Raw genomic sequence first — 24253 nt, forward strand, 5'->3', positions numbered from 1 at the left:
CACATCACACATTCTCTTCATACTGTATGAAGTTGCATTCATCTACACCTGGGAGCTGCTGTCTGTTTAGAACTTTAAACTGCCTCAAGTGGGCTGCGTGAAATGAGAAAATTGATGAATTCTAGAACAATCAACAAAGGGCACAGTGCATCATAGGCAAAGATTTTTTTTGGGGGGGGATGCAGGGGATATGTCCCCCCAAATATTTAGAAGAGGTAGATTTGTCCCCCTTAAAAAAATATGAAAGACAACCCACTCAAACAATCAGTGACTTGAATATATTGCACAAAAATGTTCCTTTTACTTTCAGTAGACAAGAACTGGAGCAGCATGTGATAAATATCTCAATAAGCTTCTTCAAATATCACTGCCTGTGCAGCTTTCTGGATATCATCAGGGGGAATAATGACCAATAAAATGCTTGATAGGAATCAGCAGCATGCCTGTGCCTTTTTTTTTTTTTTTTTTTTAACAAGCATAACCAATTAGCCGTGAACAACGAGCTGTTTAAATACTCACACTGAGTCTGTCTCTTGCTTTGCCATCCAGGGATGACTCCTTGTGCAACAGCTTGTACTGGGAAATCCTCCTGCTGTCCTTTTCCAGATGTGAGTATGTATTGTGCTGGTAGTAGTCCATGATCAACAAGGATTTCTCCACACTGCTTCGCTTCAGGGTCTCCTCATTCTGGTCAACTGTGGACGGAGGAATTTGTTACAACAGAAAATGAGGCGGATGATCTTAATAAAATGTGCAGCTTCTATCTTTATAGGTGACTGAAAATGACTAAAAGGAACTTCATGAATCATTTGGTGACTTCGATTTTCCACCGGACCTGAGTCACTCTTCTTAGATCTGTTGATCAGGGTCCTTTGGGGTGAGCTTCCAGTTCCCTCGGGTTCAGTCTCGGTGTCACTGCTGCTGCCCGAGTACGTGGACACTTGCAGGGCTCTTTCCTGTTAAAAAAAAAATAAAAAAAAAATAAAGTTTAAAATACACAAATGAGACATTTCTTAAGACTCAGACCAGCACGTTTATGTTGCCAGTGGTGTAGGGAATAAAGAATGAAGAATGTGAACAACAAACATCTTTAAATACAGCTTTGCGCAATTCTTTCCCAGCCAATTTTTGGCAAATAACAGTGATTTGAAAAGTGTTTTTAAGGCCTGCAAATATGTACATTCAGAATACTTTCGCACAGAATTGTGCATATTGTAATATAAATGACTTACCCCGGGCATATCATGGTCATGGGCTTTCATCTTCCTCTCACTTTCCTTCTTTTTGTCCTCTGTGGAGATGTTGCTGCGTGGAGCAAAAAGACTCAACCTCTTTGTCCTGATTGCATCTATAAGTCAAAAGAGACGAAAGAGAAATTAGTTATTAAGGCGTACAGTAAATAACCCAAGCGGTGACCACCTAATGTTATGCAAATAGACAGAGGAAGAGGAAAACATTGTTTGAATTTTTCCAAAGTGACAATCTTTCCTTCAGCAGACAGGCTGATGAAACACAGGATGAGAACATCCATTCAAGCAAAACCCATCCAGCTGCCAACACGTCCATTTTTCTGCACATATGAATGGAGCTGCACAGTATCCAAGCCATCAAATATTAATGGTGTCCACCCTGCGATTGTTCCCCGCTATGACTCCTGGCAGCCCAGATATAACAGCTTTCTGTCGGCCACAGAATGACAAAGCACTGCCTTATTATCACCCTGCCTACTGCTGTCTCGGACAGAAGCCAATTTAATTGTCTCTTTTAACATTCAGCCGCATTACAATAACAGCCCGCTTTTGGCCAATGCTCCGCCTCAATCTGAAAATTCTGCATCAGGATCATAAAGGTCCTTTCACTTTCTTCCCCTCACCTATTAGGAAGCAAACAATGTGACAGACGCTGCTCCTTCTCTGCCATCCTTTATGACGATATAAAAGGATAGAGGCCATAAACATACGATAAAGATGCACGTAATATGTTTGAATCGATTTGTACCACGGGGAAGATCAACAGGAGCCGCTCTCTCTCTGTTTGCAGTTGTGACTCAAATTGCTGCCCCTGCAGTGCCACCGCAGCACTGAGGTGAAATAGATGCAGGGTAATGTCCTGTAAGCATAAAACCCTGGCCGTGATCGCTCATCCCTGTGTGTTATTGTAGCTTTAATCGGCCATCTAATTGCATCCTACAAGCTACCTTTCTGTTGTGCATCACACAGAACGCAGAGGCAGAAGACGCCTTATGATCTACTGTATGGCTGTGTTGACATGCTTATCTGTTGCATCTGTTAGCTCCCCTCAGGGGCAGGAAGTATATAGGCTTCTATAAGGACACAGAGTCCTTTGTCATCTCAGCTGAGTATCAGACGTCCGTGTTGATGCATTAGCTTCAAAATTAGCTGAACAAACAAGGCTGTTCTTTTAATCAGAGTCTAATAATGTGAACAACTTCCTCTCGTCTGGTGCCCTTGAGCACTCTGGAGGAAAATGTAAAACAAAGTACAGTGACATTCTTACCTTCTGAAAGGTTAAACAAACTGTCGTAGGTTTTCAAGCTTTGGCACTTTGCCATCTTGCACGATAATAGTTTATATAAAGAGTTTCTCGACATACCTGATGCTGCTAATTTGGGTAGGCGGCTCTGGGTGTCTTGTGCGTTGTCGCTGCAGGTCACACTGGACTCAGACAGGGAGTGACCCATGCTGGCAGGGGCATGCAGGCAGGTTTTTGGGAGGGAAGACACTTTCACATCAGGTTGTGAGGGGTCTGGGTAAGAAGAGGGAGGCTCCCGATCAAGATCAGAGGAGCAACCGGTCACCCCAGCGGGGCTGGATTCAGACTTGGGCATGTGGCGACCGCTGGCCCGGGTGACGGAATCGGGGAGAGGGAAGGTGCCGATCCCGCTGTCCAGGGTTCTCATCTGACAGCCAAAGCCTAAAGTGACAGGGAGAGGAGTGTGATGTCTGGGAGAAGCAGGGCTCAACAACAAAAGGAAAAGAAAGGAGGGCTTGGGTTCACATGCAACGGAAAGGGTTGTGAGTAAAGAGGGCATCTGTAGCAGGTTCAGTAGCACATGACCAATAGGAAAAAGGAGAAAAGACAGCATTTTTATTTGATTTTGTAATATTTTATGTTCCTATCAGACACTTTTGATAGAAGCATTTGAAGCTATTATACTAACAACAGATGCACAATTCTAAAACGAGATGACACAAGAAAGCACCTGCTGCCAGCAATTCTAAAGAAAACGCCCGAGGGCAAATCATTGGAGTGCATGCTGGGTTGTAATCAGCCGAAATGACAGCAAGTAGTAACAGATGGACGTTGTTTGGAAGCCACAGTCTGCAGAGCCTTGACTCAGGCTGGAGCAGATGGACGGCCATTCAGCTCAGCCCAGGTCCTTGTAACTGTGAACGCTAATGGCCAACAGTTACGTCAGCTAATGAGTTGAGGTTCGCAACTCTTTGCTGAGATAGAATTAGTAAAGTGACAAGGCTCGTGATATTCATTCCAGTTTTTTGTTCTCCCACTGTTGCCTTGAGAGAGGATGAATCTCCTGCAGCCATCAGTTTTGTCTTTCAAAATATTGGTGAGTGAAAACTCTTAAAGCAGACCGGCATGTTTTTATTTTTTTCTTCTCTTTAGAAAAGGTGGTTCGATATTGACAGGCTCTCCTTCTAAGCTGTATAGCTTTGTCTCAATGGGATGCTGGAGCAAAGACACAGTATACTCATTCCTTCTCTGAAGGAAAGTTCTCTCTGAATACTGTTGGGGATTACAGTTGAGTTTCAAAAGAGTTTGCAAGAAGGGATCACATTTACATTTGAGTCTGAAGCTTAAACTATTGATCCATTTTCTCTTATGTCCCTGGGTGCGATTAGTAATGCTCTAAAGTAACAACTGTGTTCTCCTGAATGCCAAAGAATTGTCAGTAAATTCCCAGATGAGGGAATTTAAAGAAGTTACATCAACTTTTTTTTTTAAAGAATTTAAAAAATGTGAGCAATCAATCTTCTTTTTTACGTGTATGTTATGTTTTGATCTGACTTGCTTCTGACATTCGACACCGTATTGCGCATGGAGAACCTGCGAAAATGAGTCCTCTGTGTTTGGATGAACACATACACCGTGTTCTTTGGACAGATGGCCTGTGCGCATATCTACTGTGAGTCAGCAACAAGAATAAAATTCCTGATCCTAAATCATGATTCATGATGTAGTTGCCATGCAAGCAAATAATACACAAATGCACATTTGTGTGTGAGAGAAAGAGAAACGCAGAGAGAGCCATAGATTACCCAACGGTATAATTGAATGCCAAGCCTGGCTGTTCAAGGTGCCCCCTGTAACCAAACTATAACAAGGTCTGCAGTAATTCCACCCAGAGGCAACAACAACTGGACATAATGTAGTTTTTCATGAGCTCCGTATCACTTCTGTATACAACCTCCAGGTTTTAAGGGGAAAAAGCTGGTTTGTTAACACCTCCACAGTGTGAAATGGGCTTTATGCAATGAGGAGGTGTCAACAGGAAGAGTCATCACATCAACGACCATAACCTCATTTAGGAGATATTTCTGTGTCAGCAATCAGATAAAATTGCAATGAAAATTGACACTAATTGTAAAGTCACATTTCCACAATATAAATTAGTATCCTGGGTCATTAGAGTAAAGATAAAGCAGCAAGATCTGCTGCAAAATGTTGCAATAATTCCATTTTTTTGTGCTTAAGAAAGCTTTGTATTATCTCGTGGGTTGCTTGTAGCCCTGTGAGTTTCCAAAACAGAGTAAAGGCTAGAAAGCCAGAAGCATTAGCACCTAGTGAAATAATTGCTGCATCATTGGTATTGATCAACAATGCCATCAAACCCCTGCAGCTATATTAGGGTCATTCTGTGCTATGGGCCAGTCAAAATGTTATTCATCGTCCCTTTATAAGAAACAATACTGCCTCGAGGGAAGTTCTGCTAATACGAACTTCAAAGTCCACATTCATAACTTGGATTTTGCTCAAGCTGCTTGCATTATAAAATGGCTGGATGTAAACTATGATTGATGTGTTTGTCTGGTGTTAGGCCTGTGAATGCTGCACTTTGGAGATACGTGACATTAAAGCAGCGCTGAGGAGCAATGAGCAGCCACAGCTGAAACCTTTATGAAATATTTATTTCATACCGTCTGGACGTACTTAGCTGAATGTAAAAAAAGGCAGCGTGTTAATCAGAATACAGAAACAATTAAGCGTTTCATTTTTGGCACCGTGGCTGTGACCCATCATGAGCTCATTTCCACACTCTTGACAATCGTTTGATAAGTTACTACATATATTATGTGTGTGTGTGTATGTATATATATATATATATACACACACACACACACACATATATATACACACACACACACACATACACACATACATATACACACACACACACACACACACACACACACACACACACACACACACACACACACACACACTATATACACACACACAATATAGTGATATAGAATATTGAAATTGATTACAGCAGCTTTAAATGAACGAGCATCATTTTAACCTTCATTCAATTTGAAAACAAACGTCATGTTTTTAAAGCTTGGAAAATTTAGGTACAAATTTGAAAGCTTTGCTTCAAAATATACAATTTAACACAAACTATGAAAGAAATAGCACCTTTTTTTCATATAATTTGGCCCCAAGTTATTCAAAAAAGGGCCCTACTCCAGCAAATGTCAATTCATGCTGCCTATGGTTTTACAATATATAAATCATTAGGACCTATGAGATGGATCACTGAGACAATGTCTCAAATATCCAACTAAACTCAGTGACAACTGAGTGACAAACTGCACTCCACACCCTTCTCTCTCCACGTCGAATTACATACCGCAACGCAAGTTTGTCCCATTGCAATAATAACAATCATCATCCCGTCTCACAAATTGTTTGATGCATCTATTTTTTCAGTTCCTTAGCTGCTCAGGCATTGTAAAATATCACCCGGTTGCACATCAATCACCTGACTAGATTGTCAACATGTTTTCCTTTTTTGCAGCTGCTGCTGCGCTTTTTTTCCCCACAGTAATGGCAAGTCTGGCAGTGAGAGGGAATTAGTTGGCGAAAGAATTGAGTTGTCAATCACATCAGGAAATCACAACTGTAAAATGTGTTAATGCTCTGTTGCACTGGTTGATTTGTGATGGTTAGTGACAGCCTTGTGTAAGCTACTTGAAAAAACTTTGAGGTAAACATTTGCAAATATGAAACTCAGTGGCTTAAAACAGACAAACTTTTGACATAGTGAAGGTAACAAGAGCAAAGTTGGTAAAAAGGAATATTTCACAGCAGATTTGAACCATACCTGTACGTTAGTTAGTTTGTGAGCCAATCCATGTGTTTCTCTTGGCACGTTATCACGCACTTTAACTATTTTTGGTGAAATGTTCCTTTAGGACCAACAGTCATACAGTACATAAGCTTACCTAGCATGTGGTCTTGACAAGCTGTGTCTGGGATGCGTCCCTCCTCATTTTCAGCCCTCAGGTTTATCTTCTCTGTCATTATAAGGGTCTAGAATATTAACACACAGCGCATGTTGGTGATATGAACTTCAGCAGCTAAAACATAACATAATGTACAGTGTAGGTAAGTGTCTATATGCATTTACAAAGCTTCCTTTTAGGCAATTTGCAGAAGAAAAGTGAGAAAGTAGTACCTACAGATTCCTGTATTTTATGACTTTTGGCTTTTGGAATTGTTAAATACTGTATGTTTAAAAGTTTTATTCAAAAGGGAGTTTGCCACTGTCATACTTTCCTGCGTTACTTTAATTGTGTTATTTAAAAAAAAAAATGGTTTTGAGGTGATGCAAGAGAAGGAGCTTGTAGGTCATAAAGTGTCCCTCTTTTGTTGTATTTCTGTGGGGAGAAGATAGAGAAAAAGCTTGGAGGATGGTATTAAACGGCCCCTTTGTCAAATTGAGTGCCTACGATAAGGGCTCCTCCATGTTATCAAAATTCCACATCATCTGGATTAAATTTCCTATATTATGCAGTGAGACTCTCTTTGTGTCATTCTATTCCTCCATTCAGCTGGCTCCTAATACTCCCTTTTTATTGCCGTCTTGCTTTTTTCAAGCTTTCTCAAGCACTCAGCCTCTCCATCATTTTTTTTGACTGACAGATAATAAAGAATAAATCCACAAGGTCATAATTTTGGCCTTTTGCTTACAGTGTGTGTTGATATGATTTAAAGAACCAAGCCGCTGGATATGCCTAATTTAATTTTGTATTACATGCATGGCCTGCTGGCTGTCTCTGTGTGAGATGTAGTTTTAAAAGCTTTTCAGCTTTGTGGAAACAACAACAACAGCGGCCTGGGTAGATAATGAAAAAGTAGGCGATGGATTGTGAGTCAAAAACACAATGTGAATCAATAGCGAGCCTTCGGGGGATATAATGCTGAAGAGGTGGTGCTGCTGTGGATGGGTTTGTGAAAATGTACTGTACAAGTGTGAAAACCTGTGGGAATTTGCATGTATACATGTGCCAACAGCCTGACAGAACATAGTCAGAGACAGACAAGCAGAGCTCGACACAGACACACACACACACGTGTTCACTTACAGCAGTATCTGGACAGATCTCCATATCTCCCTTCATTTCGCTGTGTTTCCTGGGTGTGGAGATCCCCGGTGGTGACGCAGCCACACAGTTGCCCTTCACAGCAGTCCTGCGAGGAAATAAGATTTGATCTGTTTTTATATCCGTGTGCCGAGCTCCTCCTTTATCAACTTGCCAGGTAGAAAGGGAGCCTGCTGATAAACTGAATTGACCTGCTCTTTCGCTTCACGGATGTGCGGACAAACGTGCACACAACAATGCCATCAAATGTTTAACAACCTCTATTAAGTGCTCCCTTTCAAGCAATTCACGTTACTCGGGATAAATATCTGTCAGCTGTGATTTGAAGTGGCAAATCAATGAAGTGAGGAGTGTGAATATATTGGCTGAGAGATGCTTTTCCTTAAGTGTGCTGACTACGTGCCTGGATGCTGGTCTGAGAATTTTTTTATGCTCACCGGAGTGGAGTCATAACTCAAGCCGACAGCTGCTGTTTGTGTTGTTTATTTAGCAGTTTCTCCAAACACACATGTTTAATGCAGCGATGGCTCATGTTTAATTTAATAGAACAACCGATTTGTTTTAGTGTCGATTCACTTGAAAACTCAGAGAAGGCTCAGAGACAGGAAGTAATCAGCATAGCATCCAATCAATTATGGGTAATTCATTCATGATTTTCTTGATGGCAAAGATGCTGTTTCACCCACCTGCCAAGAATCTCTTTTACAAACTGGTCTTTGCCGATAAAGGCTGTCGTACACTGGATCTGACTGGCAATCTGACCCATCTGATTGTTGCAGTGGTCCATGATGGAGCTCAGCTTGTTGTTCATCTCAGACAGATTCTGCACCTCCTGACTGTCTCTCTGCTGGTTATCATTTTTCTTCTTATCCTTCTTCTTGTCAGACTTCATCTGTTTGCCTCCAAGCACTGATCCGATCTTTGACTCTTTCTTCTCCTCTTTTCCCTTGGGGGAGTCTGCTTTCTTACCGCCCAGAGCTGGAAGTTTGCTCTTACGGAGGCCGAACCAGTTTGCCAGAGAGGGGCCCGTTTTCTGTTTGGTCTCATTGGCAGCGACCTTCTCCTGTTCTTGACATTTCTGCAAATTCTCTTCGATTCCCATCATGACTTTCTCTTCAATAGTGCAGACTGTTAGGCTGATTTTTTTCTCCTCTGTATCTGGAGAGTCTGTCTGGATTTGGACTTCCCTGCTAAAGTCTGGCTCATTTGGGGTGGTTGCTACGGCTCCTGTCTCTCGCACTGGCTTTTCTGAGCTATAGACACAAGAGGAAGGAGGCTGAAACTGTGGATGAGAGGCAACTTTTGCTGGCTTATGAATGTTGTTCAAACCAATCCTATCACTGATGGGTAAGCTACGTGCCTCTTTACCCTGTGACCCCTCAGCTTTGGAGCCTGATTTAATAGTTCTCTCAGGGAGGACGTTGTGACTATTTGACCCTGTCATGCCTCCGTAGTGGCTAAGCCTAGTCCTGGGGGAATGGACGGGGCTCTCCACTAACCCAACACTTGGTACCTCCAAGGAACTCTGCCTTGACAAAGAGTTCCCCCTTTCACCAGAGTTGGTGATGATCTGAGTTCGGATTTTACCAGGTCCGTCGAGAACATTGATGTTGGGTTTCTCAATGTAGTTGGTGCTGAAACTCTGGCTACGAGCTTTGGCCCCATTCATCCCCAAGGCCGGCTTTAGATGAGATTTGGTAGTAACAGATATGGATCTAGAGAAAAGTTCACTACTCCTTTTCCCTTTATCGCAAACGTCCCCCTCCTCTGGTAACACAGCAGCATGCACGTCTTCTTCCTTTAACCTACACTGGACCTCACCTTTCCCCTCTGTAATGGACATCTTGGGAGGGGAATCAATACTGTACACTGGCTTCAAGCTGTCACACTGGGTAGAAGCATTTGAAGTCACAGTCTCCTTGGAGACTGAGTTGATATGATCTTTCTCTTGCTTGCCTGGTATAGAGGGACTATTTTTATGACTGGGTGGAGATTTAAAAAAAGGTTTAAACCCCATTGGGATGCGAGTCTTTGAGGCTTTTTCTGCTGTGTTGGGGGAAAGCATGACCGAGCTGGGTGGGCTGACAACAGCTTTACCATTTTGTGGTTTGGTTTTACCTTGAGGGTTGTCCTGAAGCGATATAGGTAAACTAACAGAGATCTTCTGCACTGTCTGATGGACATTTTCATGGGTTGATCCCCTTTTATTTACAAAAGAGTTCTGAAGGGAGGACCCTCTGAGGGCACTATATGGAGGAGGGACATTCTTTGAGCTTCTAGGTGATTTTTCAGTTTCTGGAGCACACCCTGAGTTTGCAGAAGGGAGGTAGTCTTTCGAGGTCATCCTCTTGGAAGTGCCTTTAGTAGGTGTCGTGGCAGGGGACTTTTGAAGGTGCTGACTGGTTTTCTCAACCAGTTTCTGAGGTGCAAGTGCAGTCCCGTAGCCTGCATCCAAGTCTAAACAGTCTTTATCCTTGATGGGTAGCGTAGTTTGCATATTTGGTAAAATTGAGTTGTGGTAACTCGGGGGAGGGCCCCTCACAGTGGTTGGTGTGGATGTTTGAGCCACCCATGTTTTATGTGCTTGAGGCGACCCTTCGTAATTTGGTCTGATCAGTAAGGAGGTGGTTCGGCCCGGGGGAGGGGGAGGAGAAGGGGACCTGAGTTTGTTTTTGGTGGTTTCACAGTGTTTGTCCCTGGTTGGCTGTTCACCATTGTCAGCATACTCCAGGTGCCTCCTTGAGAGGTGCGGGGAACCAGAGGTGGAGCCTTTACTCCATTCGGGCCTGCTGGGGAGCTTGGAGTTTACCGCCTTTGGGCTCTGTGAGCAGATTCCTGGTGTCTTTATGAACCTGGACAGTTTAACTGCAGGAGAGGAGGGGGATTTCTCCTGACCAGAGGGTCCTGAGTTTCCACTGTTACTTGGGTCAGTGGAAGAGCCCTTAGACAATCTCAGTGGGGATCCTGAAGGTTTGTTATGGCCGGGTATCTTTGAACCACTGGACTTGGAACCAGCAGAATCATTCATTGGGGGGATGGAATGGCCTTTATTGGGTCGGCTGCTTGGTGGTTTGATTAGTTTCCTTTGTGGAGTCAGCTGCATTGACAGCCTCTCTGCACTGCCCTCCCTGCTATTGCTTGTTTTGCTAGACCTAATTTGATATTCAGATGGCTTTTCTGGAGATTCAAGAATGCTGTAGTTTCTTGCATTTTCTGCTTTTGCCTTGTTGGCCTCTCTCGGGGCACCAGTTCTGTGTAATCGGCAACTACCTTGCTGCTTTGAATGTCATTTCGAGGCCCAGCACTTGCTGTGAGCTTCTGAGCACAAAGTTCAATAGGCTCTCCTTCGGCATCAAATATTGCCAAAATGCTCTCCTCAGACTGAGTACACTTGGCCCCTTTGGGCTCCTTAATTAGGCTGAAAGGTCTGGGCCTCCCATCTGCAGACTGGGTACGTCCCTGCTCTCTACGCAAGCACTGTTGTGCGAGCAGCTTGGCAGCATCTCTTGACACCCTCTTGGAGTCCCTCTCTGCTAGCTCCGATGGCTGGCTAAAGGACATTCCGATTTCACTAGACTCAGAGTTGAGTTCCTCTGGATCATCGACGTCAGCGAGGAGATTAGGACCCGCTGGGTAAGAGGGGTTGAAGTGCAGCAAGGATGGTTTACTAAAAGCTGATGTCCGCCCTCCCTCAGGGAGAAAACTGTTAATGAAACTCATGAGTTTCTCAGGACGCTCTTTTGAGTCACAACCAGAAGGTTGTTTTGTAGCCCCGGGACCTGAGCTACAGTCACCTCCACTGTCCTGTATCCCCTCCCAGCTACACAAACTGTCTGAAATGCTGCGGGAGAGCCTCCTACAGTAAAGCCAGCTGTCTTTGGTGGGAATGTTATCTCCTCGACTGGAATGTGCCAATTCATCATCTGCATCATCGGAATCATAAGAGAACTTCTTGCCCCCAACAGCTGCAGTTCTACCCACATGGGTAGGCTTAAAAACCACTTTACTGCCATTCTTGATACCTAGCGAGTAGATGCCCTCGTTAGAGTTCATGCAGTCTTTGTCGCCGGACTTGGAGACCTTTGATGAAGCAGATGAGCTCCTGTGTTTCCTCCTCTGGAGCTTTCTCAGTCCCTCGAGTATGTTGCTCTCCTTGCGCCTTGTGGGCAGCTGCTCCTCCAGGGCGGCGCAGATATTACTCGGGGCTGACGAACCCAAACTCAGCCTCTTCTCCCAGGTCAGAGATGACTACAGGGCAAAAAGAAAGAGTGGGTCAACGTGTAAGAAAACATATTTTGTATCCATTTGAAGTCATAATCAGCAAGACAGACTCCGACAGCAAGATGGAGAATTAATTAGGGGTTTTGAAAAGAAAGACAGCAAAACAGGGATCTTCATGAGCTACTGTACTTCTATAGCTACTCAGTCTATTATAGAGGGAGAGGGTTTACCATTTTCCCACAGGAGCGTCCATCATTCCAGGTGTAGGAGCCGCTGGAGAATTCGCTGCACGCACTTGACAGGGACAACTCACTACTGCTACAGCTGCTGCGTGGGTAAACAGGCGCTGGCGCTGTCAGACTCAGCTGGCTCAGACACTTGGTCACAGGGAGACCTGCCTTTCCATTCAACTGAACCTCCTATGAGATAGAGAAAAGAGACATGCCATTATCGTGTGAACAACATGTATAGGAACATTTATACTTTAAAACTCTAAATGTGAGAGTACCTGATGTGAAAGTCACCGGGTAAAGTTGTGAATCTAATTGCTCTCTTGCTGTTAATTTTGTGATGAAAGATATTTAATGACTTGACAGACCGATCAAATACTCTGGCAAAGTTTCCTTTTTCAAATTTAATTTGAAAATATCAATCAAATTTCCATGTGCAGTCATCACAACACCGCAGATGTTTCTTCAATTAGAATCTCACTGCCAATAATTTGACTATGCAAATAAATTATTTTATTCTTGTGTGCTAGATATGAAACAAGATATTCCACTAATCTCATATTAAGATTCACTTATGCGTATCGCCTAAAACAACCTAGTTAAGGAGATGTGGTACTTTTGCACGTTTAGCTAACAAGACGATTTATAATTCACATCTTGGCCTTTATTATTTCATTTCTCCCTCTCCTTCCGCTCTCAAAGCACACAGAGTTTATCAGGAGTCATTCTCAGAGGGGTAAAAGGGTAAAAGAAGGGATCAAACTCATTTTCAGCCCTTAATGCATAATACATAAGATGACTAATGTACCACAGTGTCCTATGGAGTCATTTTTACTGACGGCGAGTCTCAATCGATGGTTTTCTGGTAATATGACAAGGATTTATTCCTCTTTGTGCCAAGTGATACTGCCAGCTCTTCCTGCTGAGAGCAGAGGAGGGGTCACGGCTTCAGATAGTTAGGTCTGTATTTTAATATCTTGTAATGATTTCTTGAGGAGGTTGCGGTTATGCTACCTGGACGATTTTGTATGGCTGGACAAAAAAAAAAGAGAAAAAAAAGCATTGTCTTCTGCGTGTTTCCCATTAAGCTTACACTGGAGGGAGAGTCTGTATTTCTGGAAAGCAAGAAGGCCTTGCTTCTCTCCGTCTCCAGAAGCAAATCGGCCGCAGATAGATCCAAGATCCGAGAGTGGAGTTTCTGAAAGGCAAAAAGGAAGGACACACCAGAGTGAATTTTGACTGCAGGAAATTAAAATGACACAACAGCAGAATGGTAGGGGGATTTTTCAATCATCAATACTTTGTACAGCACATAGCACAATCTAAAAGTCTTCTTTTAGCACCTCGTCAATATACTGTTCATTCAAAATTTGATTAAATGGAATACCTGAAACATTTTAACACTTAGTGATCCTTCACAGCAAATCTCTGAAGTTATGCATATCAATACAAATTTGAATTTATTTTCCAACACCTCTAAAAGCCATTCAGTATGTCGAGGCTGAGCAACATTTTGCCGGCCCATCAGATCCCCTCCACTGGCGCCACGCAGAGCCCCGATTCATACTCCTCGCTCAAAGTCATTAATGTCATCAGCCGGGAAAAAAAAACTAATGTGAATAAGAAATAATTGCATCAGGGAGTAAGGGATTCCTTTGATTTTTTTTCATTCATATGCTAGTCCACAGTCTCTTTTGTTATTTAACTCTTGTGCTTAAGAGGGAGGGATACAAAACCAAATACATTTCCACGTGTTAATCTCAGAACTTAATTACACTGGGTTCTCTGTGCTCAAATTAACTTAGACTGGAAATATGCCGGAACTAAACATTTGATCTTATGCTGAATTTCCTAGCCAAGGGTAAAACTAATGCTCACGCAGGGAGTATATGTATACACACGTGTGTATTTCTGTAATCCGATATATTCCAGTCCTAGTTTCTACCATTAAAATGAAATGCACTTCTCAAGAAAACAATATCTATCAAGAAAAGTGTACGTTATAAAAGTGGAAGTCACCTTCAGCAAATGCAGACTGAGCTTTAAAAACCAACTGCTCAAATTTTCTATCAATGCCATAAACATTTTAAAATAAAAAATACTGGTAGATCTTTAATTTCATTGCATTCCATATAACTCAGTTTGTATGGACCTTTTTCTGTGTTGTGAAAGACGTCCTCTGAACATTGTGGTGCGGGAGAAAAAGAAGAAGAGAGAAAACAGCTCATAATGATACCAAAACAGTTTTTTTGTGTCGTCTCTTAAGAACAAACAACCTGCATTACTTCGCCTGTGGCCAAAACACAACCATCCTACGTTTTTCTCTTCAATTTTTATACAAACATTCAAAGAAAAAAAATAAATCTTTTTGTATTAGTGCGAGCATTTAAATTAGACTAATTACCTTAAGTGACTAGGTGGTAATGGTGCCATGGAAACAGATTGATTTTTCAGCACAGAGACAAGTATTCCTTACTATTTTTAAGATTCAGAAAACATCAAGCTCTGGGTGCTCTTTAAAAGCTGGTTTGATTCAGTTCAAAAGCATTTAAAGTGTAAAGGATTCCTCAATCAAGGTCCAGATTGTGCTGTTAACAGGTTTCGAACTGTAAAACTTCATAGGCATTGCTCTTTCAGAATTAAACATTGCTTTAAGATGTATGTAAGGTTCCAGATGGCTTCTCATCCCAGTTTTAAAAATCATGAAATTGAAATTTTGTGCAGCTCTGATGCCGCATCGGCCGGGCCTCCCTGCTGTCCACACGGGGATGGGAGTGGCTGAGGTGTCACGGGAGGCTCTGATCTTATCGTAGGGTGCTGGATTTCACCTCCTCAGCATCCCCATCAAGGATTCAGTCAATAGTGTCACAGGGTCGCGGGTAAAGTGGGGGCGGGAGGGTGGGGGTGTAGGCGAAGGAAACTGTAGATGACAAGGTCATGTGCACACATCTTGAACTTTTCAAGGTTCAAGGCCAAGATCAAAGTCGCAAATTAATGCATGCAAGACTGTAATATATCATGCAAATGTGGCCTTTCATTAACTATTCGTGGACATCCATTAGTCTGGACGCCGACGGAGAAGTTTCGTGTGTCATACTGAAGAAAAAGTTTCAGGCTTCCCGCTTTTGTTCTTTGTCGTTTTTTGGCTTGACATTGGTCATATTTCAAGATAATGAATATCAGCCCAGAATAGCAGCTTCCAAACAATACATCAGCATTGGCACTCGCTGTCAAAAACCCATCCGTTGAACGGTACTGCAACACACGTACAGTACACACAACGGCGGGTTGACAAGCAGTCAGAGAGAAAACACACACACACACAGCTCACCTGTATGACCCGATCTATAGGTCTGACTCATCCTAAAGCTCCAGATACACACAGCCCGGTAAACTACACTAGGATAATATAACAAGTAATATGACAAGACTAAAGTTAAATATATGGAGTTCTATTGAAAAATATCTTAAAAGCTCCATGCAAATGTTATTAAAGAATTTCATTCACCACTAAAAAGTGGCATCATTTGTTTAAATTTGTGATTTAAAACTTTTTTGCACAGCAAGCAGCACGATTGATCGTCTAAACTACAAAAATGCATGAGCAGTAATGAGGTCACTGGCGCTCATGCTGTGTCCTTGGGGCCCTGAGGTAGCTTAGTTAGGGACACACAGAGTATTTGTCCCAGTAATGGGCGACTCAGTTGCCACTTGCCTGTCACGTTTGATAAGCAGCATAAGTGGATGGGACTGCACACTAGTTATTTTCCCTTGGTTGCATGGTTTGCATGCATGGTTTGAGATAACAACCATCATTGTAATTTTGAAACGGCAAATGTCGGATTTTTCTGAAATGAATGCGTGGCATTTTTTTGGAATCAAACCTATTCAGCTGAAGGCGGCGAAGGTGCACAACTGGTGCAGCTCCCATTAAAAGCATTATGGTTCTTTATCAGAGAAACTCAAGATGCCCTCAGGGAACTAGAGAACGTTTAATTACTGATAAGCAAAAGGTCCAGAGATAGACGGGAAACAGTACACTCATGTGGGTGATTAAGTCACCCTCTGCCAGTGGCTCCAGCAGAGAGAAGAAATGAAAACTCACCCTTCTTATTTTCATATTTTATTAGAATTTTTGCGAGGATGGTTTAGTAAGTGAGATGTGAAACGGTTTGTAATTACACAAGGGTGTAGGTTTAGTTTCAGAGGTACCATAATAATGCTACTATAGAATATTTTGGGCAGAGCCAAGTTTCTGTTTCCAGTCTTTGTGCAAAGCTAGGTTAGCCTGCTCGTGGCTATAGATTCATATTTAGCATACAGAGTGGCATTATCTTCTCACTATGGCATTTGTCTTTTTTTATATAGTTGGTGGTTTTATAATGTGTGGTACAGAATGTGTTTAGAGATAGATGGATAAAAAACAAGGACTATTTCTGAATTACATACTGCCAAAACGTTTCAGCCCCCTGTGATAAATATAAATGGTTTTAACAGCTCTCCCACACATGAGCACAGAGCTCATAATGCACGCACAAAACATCCGGAGCAGCATGACGACATCGTGATTAATTCTTACACTGAATCACCAGTCGATGGCGGAAATATCATTATAAGGTAATGAGCAGAGAGGCAACTCATTTTGTTGTGAGAAAACCTACACGTCACCGTTTTGATGTGTCACAAAATGTGGATGCACAAACCCAATCAACTGATTTATCATCTTAAAGTTAGTGTTTGTTTTTTCCAGCTGGATCATATGGAAGGAAAAAAAAAAAAAGGGGGAAAACACATTACACAGAGTCCCGGACTTAATACTCGTCTCCAGCTAGATTGCACCTCTTGGTCCCTACAGTGATATCATCAATATCTCATCCTCTAGCCTTTTTATATTGCAGTTTCACTTGACAATGTCCCTGCCTGTCCAATAATGGCGCTGGAAGAAGCTGGAACTGACAGAGGGCTTTACAACACACCCAGTGCCATATTATTTCTTTTTTTTTTTTTTTTTTTTTTTTTTTTTAAACTCGATCTACCATTTCTGACCCTTCTGATTTTGCCCTTAGTTTTTCACTCCTACCTCCTTGTTGTCTTGGCTCCCAGCTATCTCTCATCTCTCAATTTTTACCATCCTGTCCTTTCCTTCTTATCTACCCTTGCTTGCCTCCTCTCCTTTCACCCTCTTTTTCCCGTCTGGACCGAATGACAGCTCTTTCCCCCTCTCCTTTCTTTTGGAAGCTTGTTATTTTCATATTCACAGTGAGGAGCACAAAGACACAATTTACATAACTCTGTGAAAACCCTACTTTCCAAATTGTTCTTATTGACCTGCAATGCTATATCACTGTTGACAATAGATGAGTGGCAGGTCCGTCTGTCTCATAATTACACCTTGAAAATCTAGCAGGATTGCACAGACAGACTTCTCTCACTAAATTGGTGTTTTCTAAAGGACCAAAAAGATGAACTGAGGCAATTTTCAGTCACTCCAAAAAAAGAGAATGTGGCGTCTGCGGAGAATATAAATACAGTAGTGGTTGTTGTGTAATGCTTACAGAAGAGATACTTGATGGTTCAAATCTGTTGTTTTGTAGCAGATTTTATTGCTAGTGCTGCAAACATTTATCAGAGTCAGAACTGCATTAGAGGAATAAAACATCATATTTTATTCTGATATGAAGGGAAGTATTCTTTTTTGGATACACCAGGGAGGACGCTGACTTTTTTTTTTACTTTAAAGTTTATGTTTGCCTTTGTAGAAGCTCTCTTAGGCAACGCCCCGGTACACCAGAGAGTCCTTAGTGAAACCATAAAAATAAGAGCATTAAAACTACACATACTGTACAGTATGCAACCTCAGCTTGAACTCTTATGCATGATAAACAAACCAAAACAACAAGGGATCTGTGCTTTAAGGCCTGAGTTTCCTTTATCTTTGCTTCAAAACAGAAAAACGGACCAAGAAACAGCGTCTGATAAGATTGATAAAGATTGATGTAAAAAAGGAAGGTTTTTTTGGTACTCTGTCTCAATCTGAGACCCCAGAGCAGTTTAATACCAACCCAAATGAAAAACAACTTCAAATGCTCGGTCTTGTTTACTGGAGGAGCTGCTGCTTCCTTCGTAAACTGCATGATTGCAGGGGAGGCAGAGAGTGAGCAAGCAGGTTTACAGCTGTAACGAGCACGGCTGTGTGCTATGTGCATATTCAAACCAAAGGCTCAGTTGCATTTCATGCTGTATGTTGGGTTCTGAGTGGGCAGCATACCTGGAGAAGCAGGTCCGAGGCGGGCTTGATCCGCTGCTGGAACAGAACACCCAGCGCCCGATTCTGCTGCTCGAGGTCAAAAACTCGCGTTCGTAGCTTCAGACATTCCTCTCTCAGATCCTGAGTGAATAGCAACACAGGGAGGGTCAGATAAAATGCTTGCCTATGTAATGTTCACTTTTTCAATTTCTATAAGGTACAAGTATCGAGGTTATGTTTCTCAAGATTAAATGATCGTCAAATGTATCGTTAATCTAATAATGCGAGTTGTTGACTGGTTATGTTATAAAGGTGATGCTATTAAAATGGTTCTGAGATGAGGAGCAAAATGGTTTCCATGGAAATAAGAAACAAACCTTCTGGGTGAGAAGCGCCTGCACAACTTGATTGGCAACCTTAGACAGAGAGAGAAAGAAAAACAAGTTGTTATTGAATGTAATACAAGGTCTACTTCCTATGACCCTTACAGGCCTCTGTAGACCAACTTTGCACTGCTAACGCTGCACTTCCTCAGGACTTCTTAAGCTAATTAACACAGACGATACAAATTATTGTGAGCTTAAGGGAACACAATGGCACAACAGACCCAGTATCTGGTGTGTGCGTGCATATAAGTATCTTTTACACACGTCTTTATCACTATTCCACTCTTACTTCCTAATGCTGGTTTGACAGCGCCAGTATGATGTAGAAGCAGAGGCATCTGGGCTTTGCTCTACAGCGGCTAACACCCCCCCGCACCTTTCAGACCACAGCGCCGATGGAGAAGCGGCTCCGATTACTGCCCATTGATTGCTCATTATTACCGTGTGAAGCCACATCGGCTGTTTTGAGTGCACTCGCTCTCGTTTATTGAATGAGGAGAGATGGGAGTAAATATGGTGAAATGAGCCCTGCTCCTGGAACCGCAAGTTACAGATCGACTTTGTGTTAAAAAAAAATAGCCGAGTGATCAAACAAAACCTGACTTAATGGTTTTGGACAGAGGATTTGAACTATTGCAGACATTGTATGACTTTGAAAGAAGTAATGACACCACAAATGAGCTTTGCACACACACTAAAATGTAGACAAGCAGCTGGTCTAACATAAAAAAATAATCATCCCTTCTGTTACAAAGCAAACTTTAGGCTTTCCACTGTTGTTCTGAGCAGTCGTTAAAAGAGGCACACACAGCCTCCACCATCAAAACAGGATCATTACAAAGCCCTCCTTCCACAAAAGTCAACCACATAGGAAAAATAGTTGACAAGTAAACACAACAGAGCCAAGTTGAGCCATCTTAATGAGGACAGGGAAGCAGAAAAGAGACAAGGACTGAATTTACCCCAGATACAATCCATGTAGGACGCAAACTCTAACACGGCTGTATCACTATATTCCTCCCCTTCCTTTTATTTTTATCACTCACTTTTGATCTTTTTTCCCCTCACACTTTCCTCCTCAAATCTCTCCATCCTTTCCTTTTTCATTCCCCCCATCTCCTCTCGCAAGTTATTCCCACCCTTCGGCAGATTGGCTCAGTCTGCTGGGCCTGTTGGTTTCAGGACAAATTGGGCAACTTGTCCCTGCTGACCATACTTCCCTGAAGAAGAGCTCCCCTCTCTCCCTTTCCTGGAGTGATTCAGCAAGCAGGCACAGCCAAGACTCGGGCTTCTTTATTCCCCTCATGTGGCTCCCTAAACAGCACTTATCACGCTCTCACAAATTACCAGAGGGCACAGAAGTGCCATTGTTACGTAAACCATTGCTTCAGCAACACCAGTTCACATCAGGTTAAGGTTGTTTAGCGGCTTGCATTTTAGACTTTGATGCTGACCACAAATAATAACAGCAATAAGCGTTTTTGACCATTGCATATAGGGGTTAATGGTGGTTTGTATGCTTTACAGCCATAAGCGTAGATTTAGGGGGGGGGGTGCAGGGGATATGTCCCCCCCCAATATTTAGAAGAGGTAGATTTGTACCACCTCAAAAAATATGAAAGACAACCCACTCCCCAAAAGAGGTCAAAATAACAGTTTTTTTTTTTTTTACTTTCAGCTAATGTTGAAGCTTGGGGCTTGCAGCTTAAAGTGGAAACATGCTTGCCTCTTTATTAAAGTGAGAGATGAGAGATTTTAGTGCCTTAAAAATGAGACAGTGTTTTCTAAATGAAATGCTAATATCAACAATTCACCTCTGCCTCCCTCAAGCTGCAGTTCATGTAAGGTTCCAACCTGTGGGAAACACAGTGTGCTTTGCAGGACCTCATTAAAACCATAATCTTAAACTCAACAATACCACTCACTCTGTTCACACAAAGGCAAAGCTAATTCAACAAACACTGAACTTTTCCAAGGTAAGTTAAACATCTGGCGAGTCATATGGCGCCCTTGAATGTGTCTCGGAGTGAAACAAGATAAACAAGGGTTCACACTCACCTCATCCAGACAGCGTTCATACTGTTCCCTCTGACTCTTGTTCTCTGAGGCCAAGGCAGAATTCTTCTCCTGCAAAGAACACACAAACACAGATTCAGGGTCAACACAGCACAGCACAAACCTGGCAGTGACTTTGGTTACATGTGAAACAAAAACAACAGCGATGGAGACAGAAGGCAGCAATCAAGCAGAGCCGCAGCTAACAGGAGAAGTTGCTTCACAAAGGTCACATGTCAACGATGAACCAATACGGCCAATACAAAGTGTACAAAGTACCAGAGAAAAAAAAGGTCAAGGGGATGGAAGACGTGCTGCTGAACTTTGGGGCGGCAGCTAGCCATTTGGAGTTTGGACCTAATAAGAATATCTCCTCCACTTGCCAAGCGATGAGGCGGCTCCCTATTGATCTCTGGGAGTTTCCAATTTGTCAGTGGCAGGCAGCATATTAGGAGCTGTCAGCCGGCTTTTGCTTCTCTCACCCTCTGCCCTTTAGCAGAAACTACCAATCCCTTGATGAAAACATGGGAAACATAATTGCAACCCAAAAACATTCTAATTATGCCATCTAGGAAGAAACACTGATTAATTAAAGCCTCGAAGCCTGCTTATGGGTGCAAATGTAATGAATGACCTACGTGACTAAATCAATCTTGTGTGTCTTATGCGTTTTGGAACAAAATTACAATTTTTAGGAGATATCTTTCACTGGAGAAATCCCTTGACATGTTATTCATCATGTTTTATTAATTCATTTAAAATGTAACACTTGCTCATGAAACATATTCCTGTGTTGTCGGTGAGCACTACACCTACACAAGAGCTCTTTTCTCAAACTGAAGTAGTTTGTTATCCGACTCTCCAGGCTGTAGTAACAGAACGCAACTTAAGTGGTGTTTTGTTAAGTTATTGCTGCTTTACTGTTCAACAACACAAAAGCCTTTAAAAGATTGAAATAAGAAACCCAATGTCATTTTGACTTATTAATGGATTTATTATTACCTTTGCCAAGGAGGTTATGTTTTCGTTTTGTCAGCAGGATTATGGAAAAACTACTGGCTGAACCTCCATGAAATTTGGTAGAAGAGTGTAGCATGGGCCAAGGAACAACCATTCAATTTCGGAGTGAATCACAAAGTGGATATACAAAATATTATTGACTTTTTGCAACATTGCGAGACAGGGCATGGCCTTCACAGATGTCTGCACTCTCCGAGTGCCCTTTACTGAAAAACAACTGTAACTTGTTCTCTAAATACAATCTTATAGTTGTTTCGCTGGGAAACCTTGACATGAAGGACTCTCTCTCTAACAAACACTATATAGAAAGACATGCTTGTGACATTTAAGTTTGTGAAGTGACTTGGTCTCTTTGTGAAGTGAATGGTTTTTAAGGAATCATTTCCCATTCCTTTCTGCTGCTGTCAGAATATTTGGCCACAAGCATGGCACAATGCAATGCTCACTGATATTTGAAGAGTCAGTCCAGGAACAAAGACACAGATGAATGCAAAGAAGTAACCATGTTTACTGTGATGGATGATGCTGCTGCAGCAGTTATTAAGCCTGTGGAAGTTGTTAGTATACAGTGAAAGAATGAATGGCAGCGAATTGAAGGTAAAGGGAGGATAGCCCTGATGTCTCCAGCATCAGGTAAAAGAGTTAAAGAAAGGAATCCAAACCTAGAGGTTTGTGTATAAAACACGTTAATAAATGATCCTCTGTGGCTACATGGGTAATTTTAGTTCTTATGTTCTCATCACTTAAGTAAAATGACCAACAGGCATTTCTCCAAAAGTCTGGGTGTTTTCATTTATAGACCACAGTGCGTGCCTGCCAAGCTAATGAACACTATCAGTTGAGCTGGAGAAATAAGAGCCGGGCAGTGCTTACTTAGTGTCAGTGGAGTTTATGCACAAGGCTGGGCAGTGATGTATTGCCTGTGCTTTGTTTTTGCTGCTTTTGCCCGGCGGTGCATCCATCACCAGCGCCGGCAGAGTGGAATGAAATGGCGGATAACTTTTGATAAAGTCATTTAAAATGTAATGTTCAGGTGATGTGCTTCATCAGGTGGCTTGCCGGGACAGGCTGACCACACTTCCTGCCAGTCTCGGAAGATAGCGTTCTGCTGAGGAGCAACACGGAATTACCTGTCACTTTGCTGTAATTAGGGCCTAATCTCTATCATGGACGCTTTAGTGTAATGTGTGTGTAGACTGAAAGAATGCACTCTTGTTTCGGGCACTTTAGTTCCTTAGATACGGGTGTCAGTCAACTACTTGAACACTGGCATCATTTGCTTTATTGTCTTCCAAAAATTTTACCTGATTTGAGAGGAGATAAAGACTAAACAACATCAAGATGCCACATGGGGCCACTTAGGAATGAGAAGGTATGACTGGTTGCCTAAATTTAATTAAGTCTGAGTCCTTTAATTGCTGAAGAGATCTGAGAGGATGTGTCCGGTGGCTACTGTAAAACAAAAAAACATCAGCATGGATCACAATGGCAGCGCTAACCCTAACCCGCCTTAGCTGTTGCTTGAGGCTCATGGCGGAGTGCAGCTCAAATCCCAGAGCGCAGGGGGAAAAACAATCCAAAGCTGGAGTACAGGCTGAGGCCCCGCAGCAGCGACTCTCATAGGATGACTTTGCTCTCCAAACGAAGACGACTGGAGGATTTGATGAGCTGTCATGCTTTCAGACGCAACTGAGCAAAGGACTCTGACAACTGGCAGACAGGCTGGCCACAAAGGATAGCCAGGGGTGGCTGGAAGTGTGGATGAAGCTTTTATTGCCAAGTATGTTTTTTTACACATACAAGGAATTTGTTTTGGTGTTGTAGGTGCATGTGACATGCACCTACAACACCAAAACAAATTCCTTGTATGTGTAAAAAACATACTTGGCAATAAAAACTTTTTCTGATTCTGATTCTGATGAAGAGGCAGGAATGAAAAAGAACAAAGCAGAAAGAAGGTAGGTGGAGAGAAAGAAAACAAAGGGAAAGCAGTAAAGGTGGTAAGAAAAAAAGAAAAAGGGTAGTAAAGTAGTTACCTCCAGGGCCTTGAGGCGATCCAGAAGAGGTCTGGATTTGTCTGTGTCCTCTTCTGCTTGGCTGGCATCGGGATCGGCGTTCGGCGGCAGCCCCGGGTCTGGCTCCATTTGAGTCGACGGTGGTGAGCCATTCCCTTCGAGGCCATCGTACTGTTTCCGCACTTCCTCGGAGAGTTTATCCTGAAGCACAGAAAAACAAAACAAGGTTAGAGGGAGAGAGAGAAAAAAAAAAAAAAGGAAGGAAAGAAATTTGGCACGTAAAAACGCGAGCAGATGGAAGAAAGCGTTTAGAAGTGAGGTATGACAAATGTTTCGGGGGCAGGATGCAAAAGAAACGGGTAAAGAGCCGTGAAAGACAAAAATCAGAGGGAAGGAGAAAAGGGAGAGGAGAGAGAAGAACGGGGAAGGG

At 42.5% G+C, this 24253-nt stretch overlaps 1 protein-coding gene across 1 annotated transcript in view; it reads right to left on the minus strand.

Annotated features, from left to right (window-relative positions):
* LOC120554430 (nck-associated protein 5-like) overlaps window positions 1-24253 on the minus strand; it is a 124615-nt gene that overhangs the window by 9609 nt on the left and 90753 nt on the right. Inside the window, 14 exon segments of the mRNA XM_039793313.1 lie at window positions 520-695; window positions 836-956; window positions 1233-1348; window positions 2614-2934; window positions 6489-6576; window positions 7632-7737; window positions 8336-10862; window positions 10865-11897; window positions 12101-12289; window positions 13194-13298; window positions 18369-18488; window positions 18725-18763; window positions 20792-20860; window positions 23845-24024. Of these exon segments, the coding sequence (XP_039649247.1) occupies window positions 520-695; window positions 836-956; window positions 1233-1348; window positions 2614-2934; window positions 6489-6576; window positions 7632-7737; window positions 8336-10862; window positions 10865-11897; window positions 12101-12289; window positions 13194-13298; window positions 18369-18488; window positions 18725-18763; window positions 20792-20860; window positions 23845-24024 (5190 nt within the window).

The sequence above is a fragment of the Perca fluviatilis genome, chromosome 24 (assembly GCF_010015445.1).
Source record: "Perca fluviatilis chromosome 24, GENO_Pfluv_1.0, whole genome shotgun sequence".
Lineage (NCBI taxonomy): Eukaryota > Metazoa > Chordata > Actinopteri > Perciformes > Percidae > Perca > Perca fluviatilis.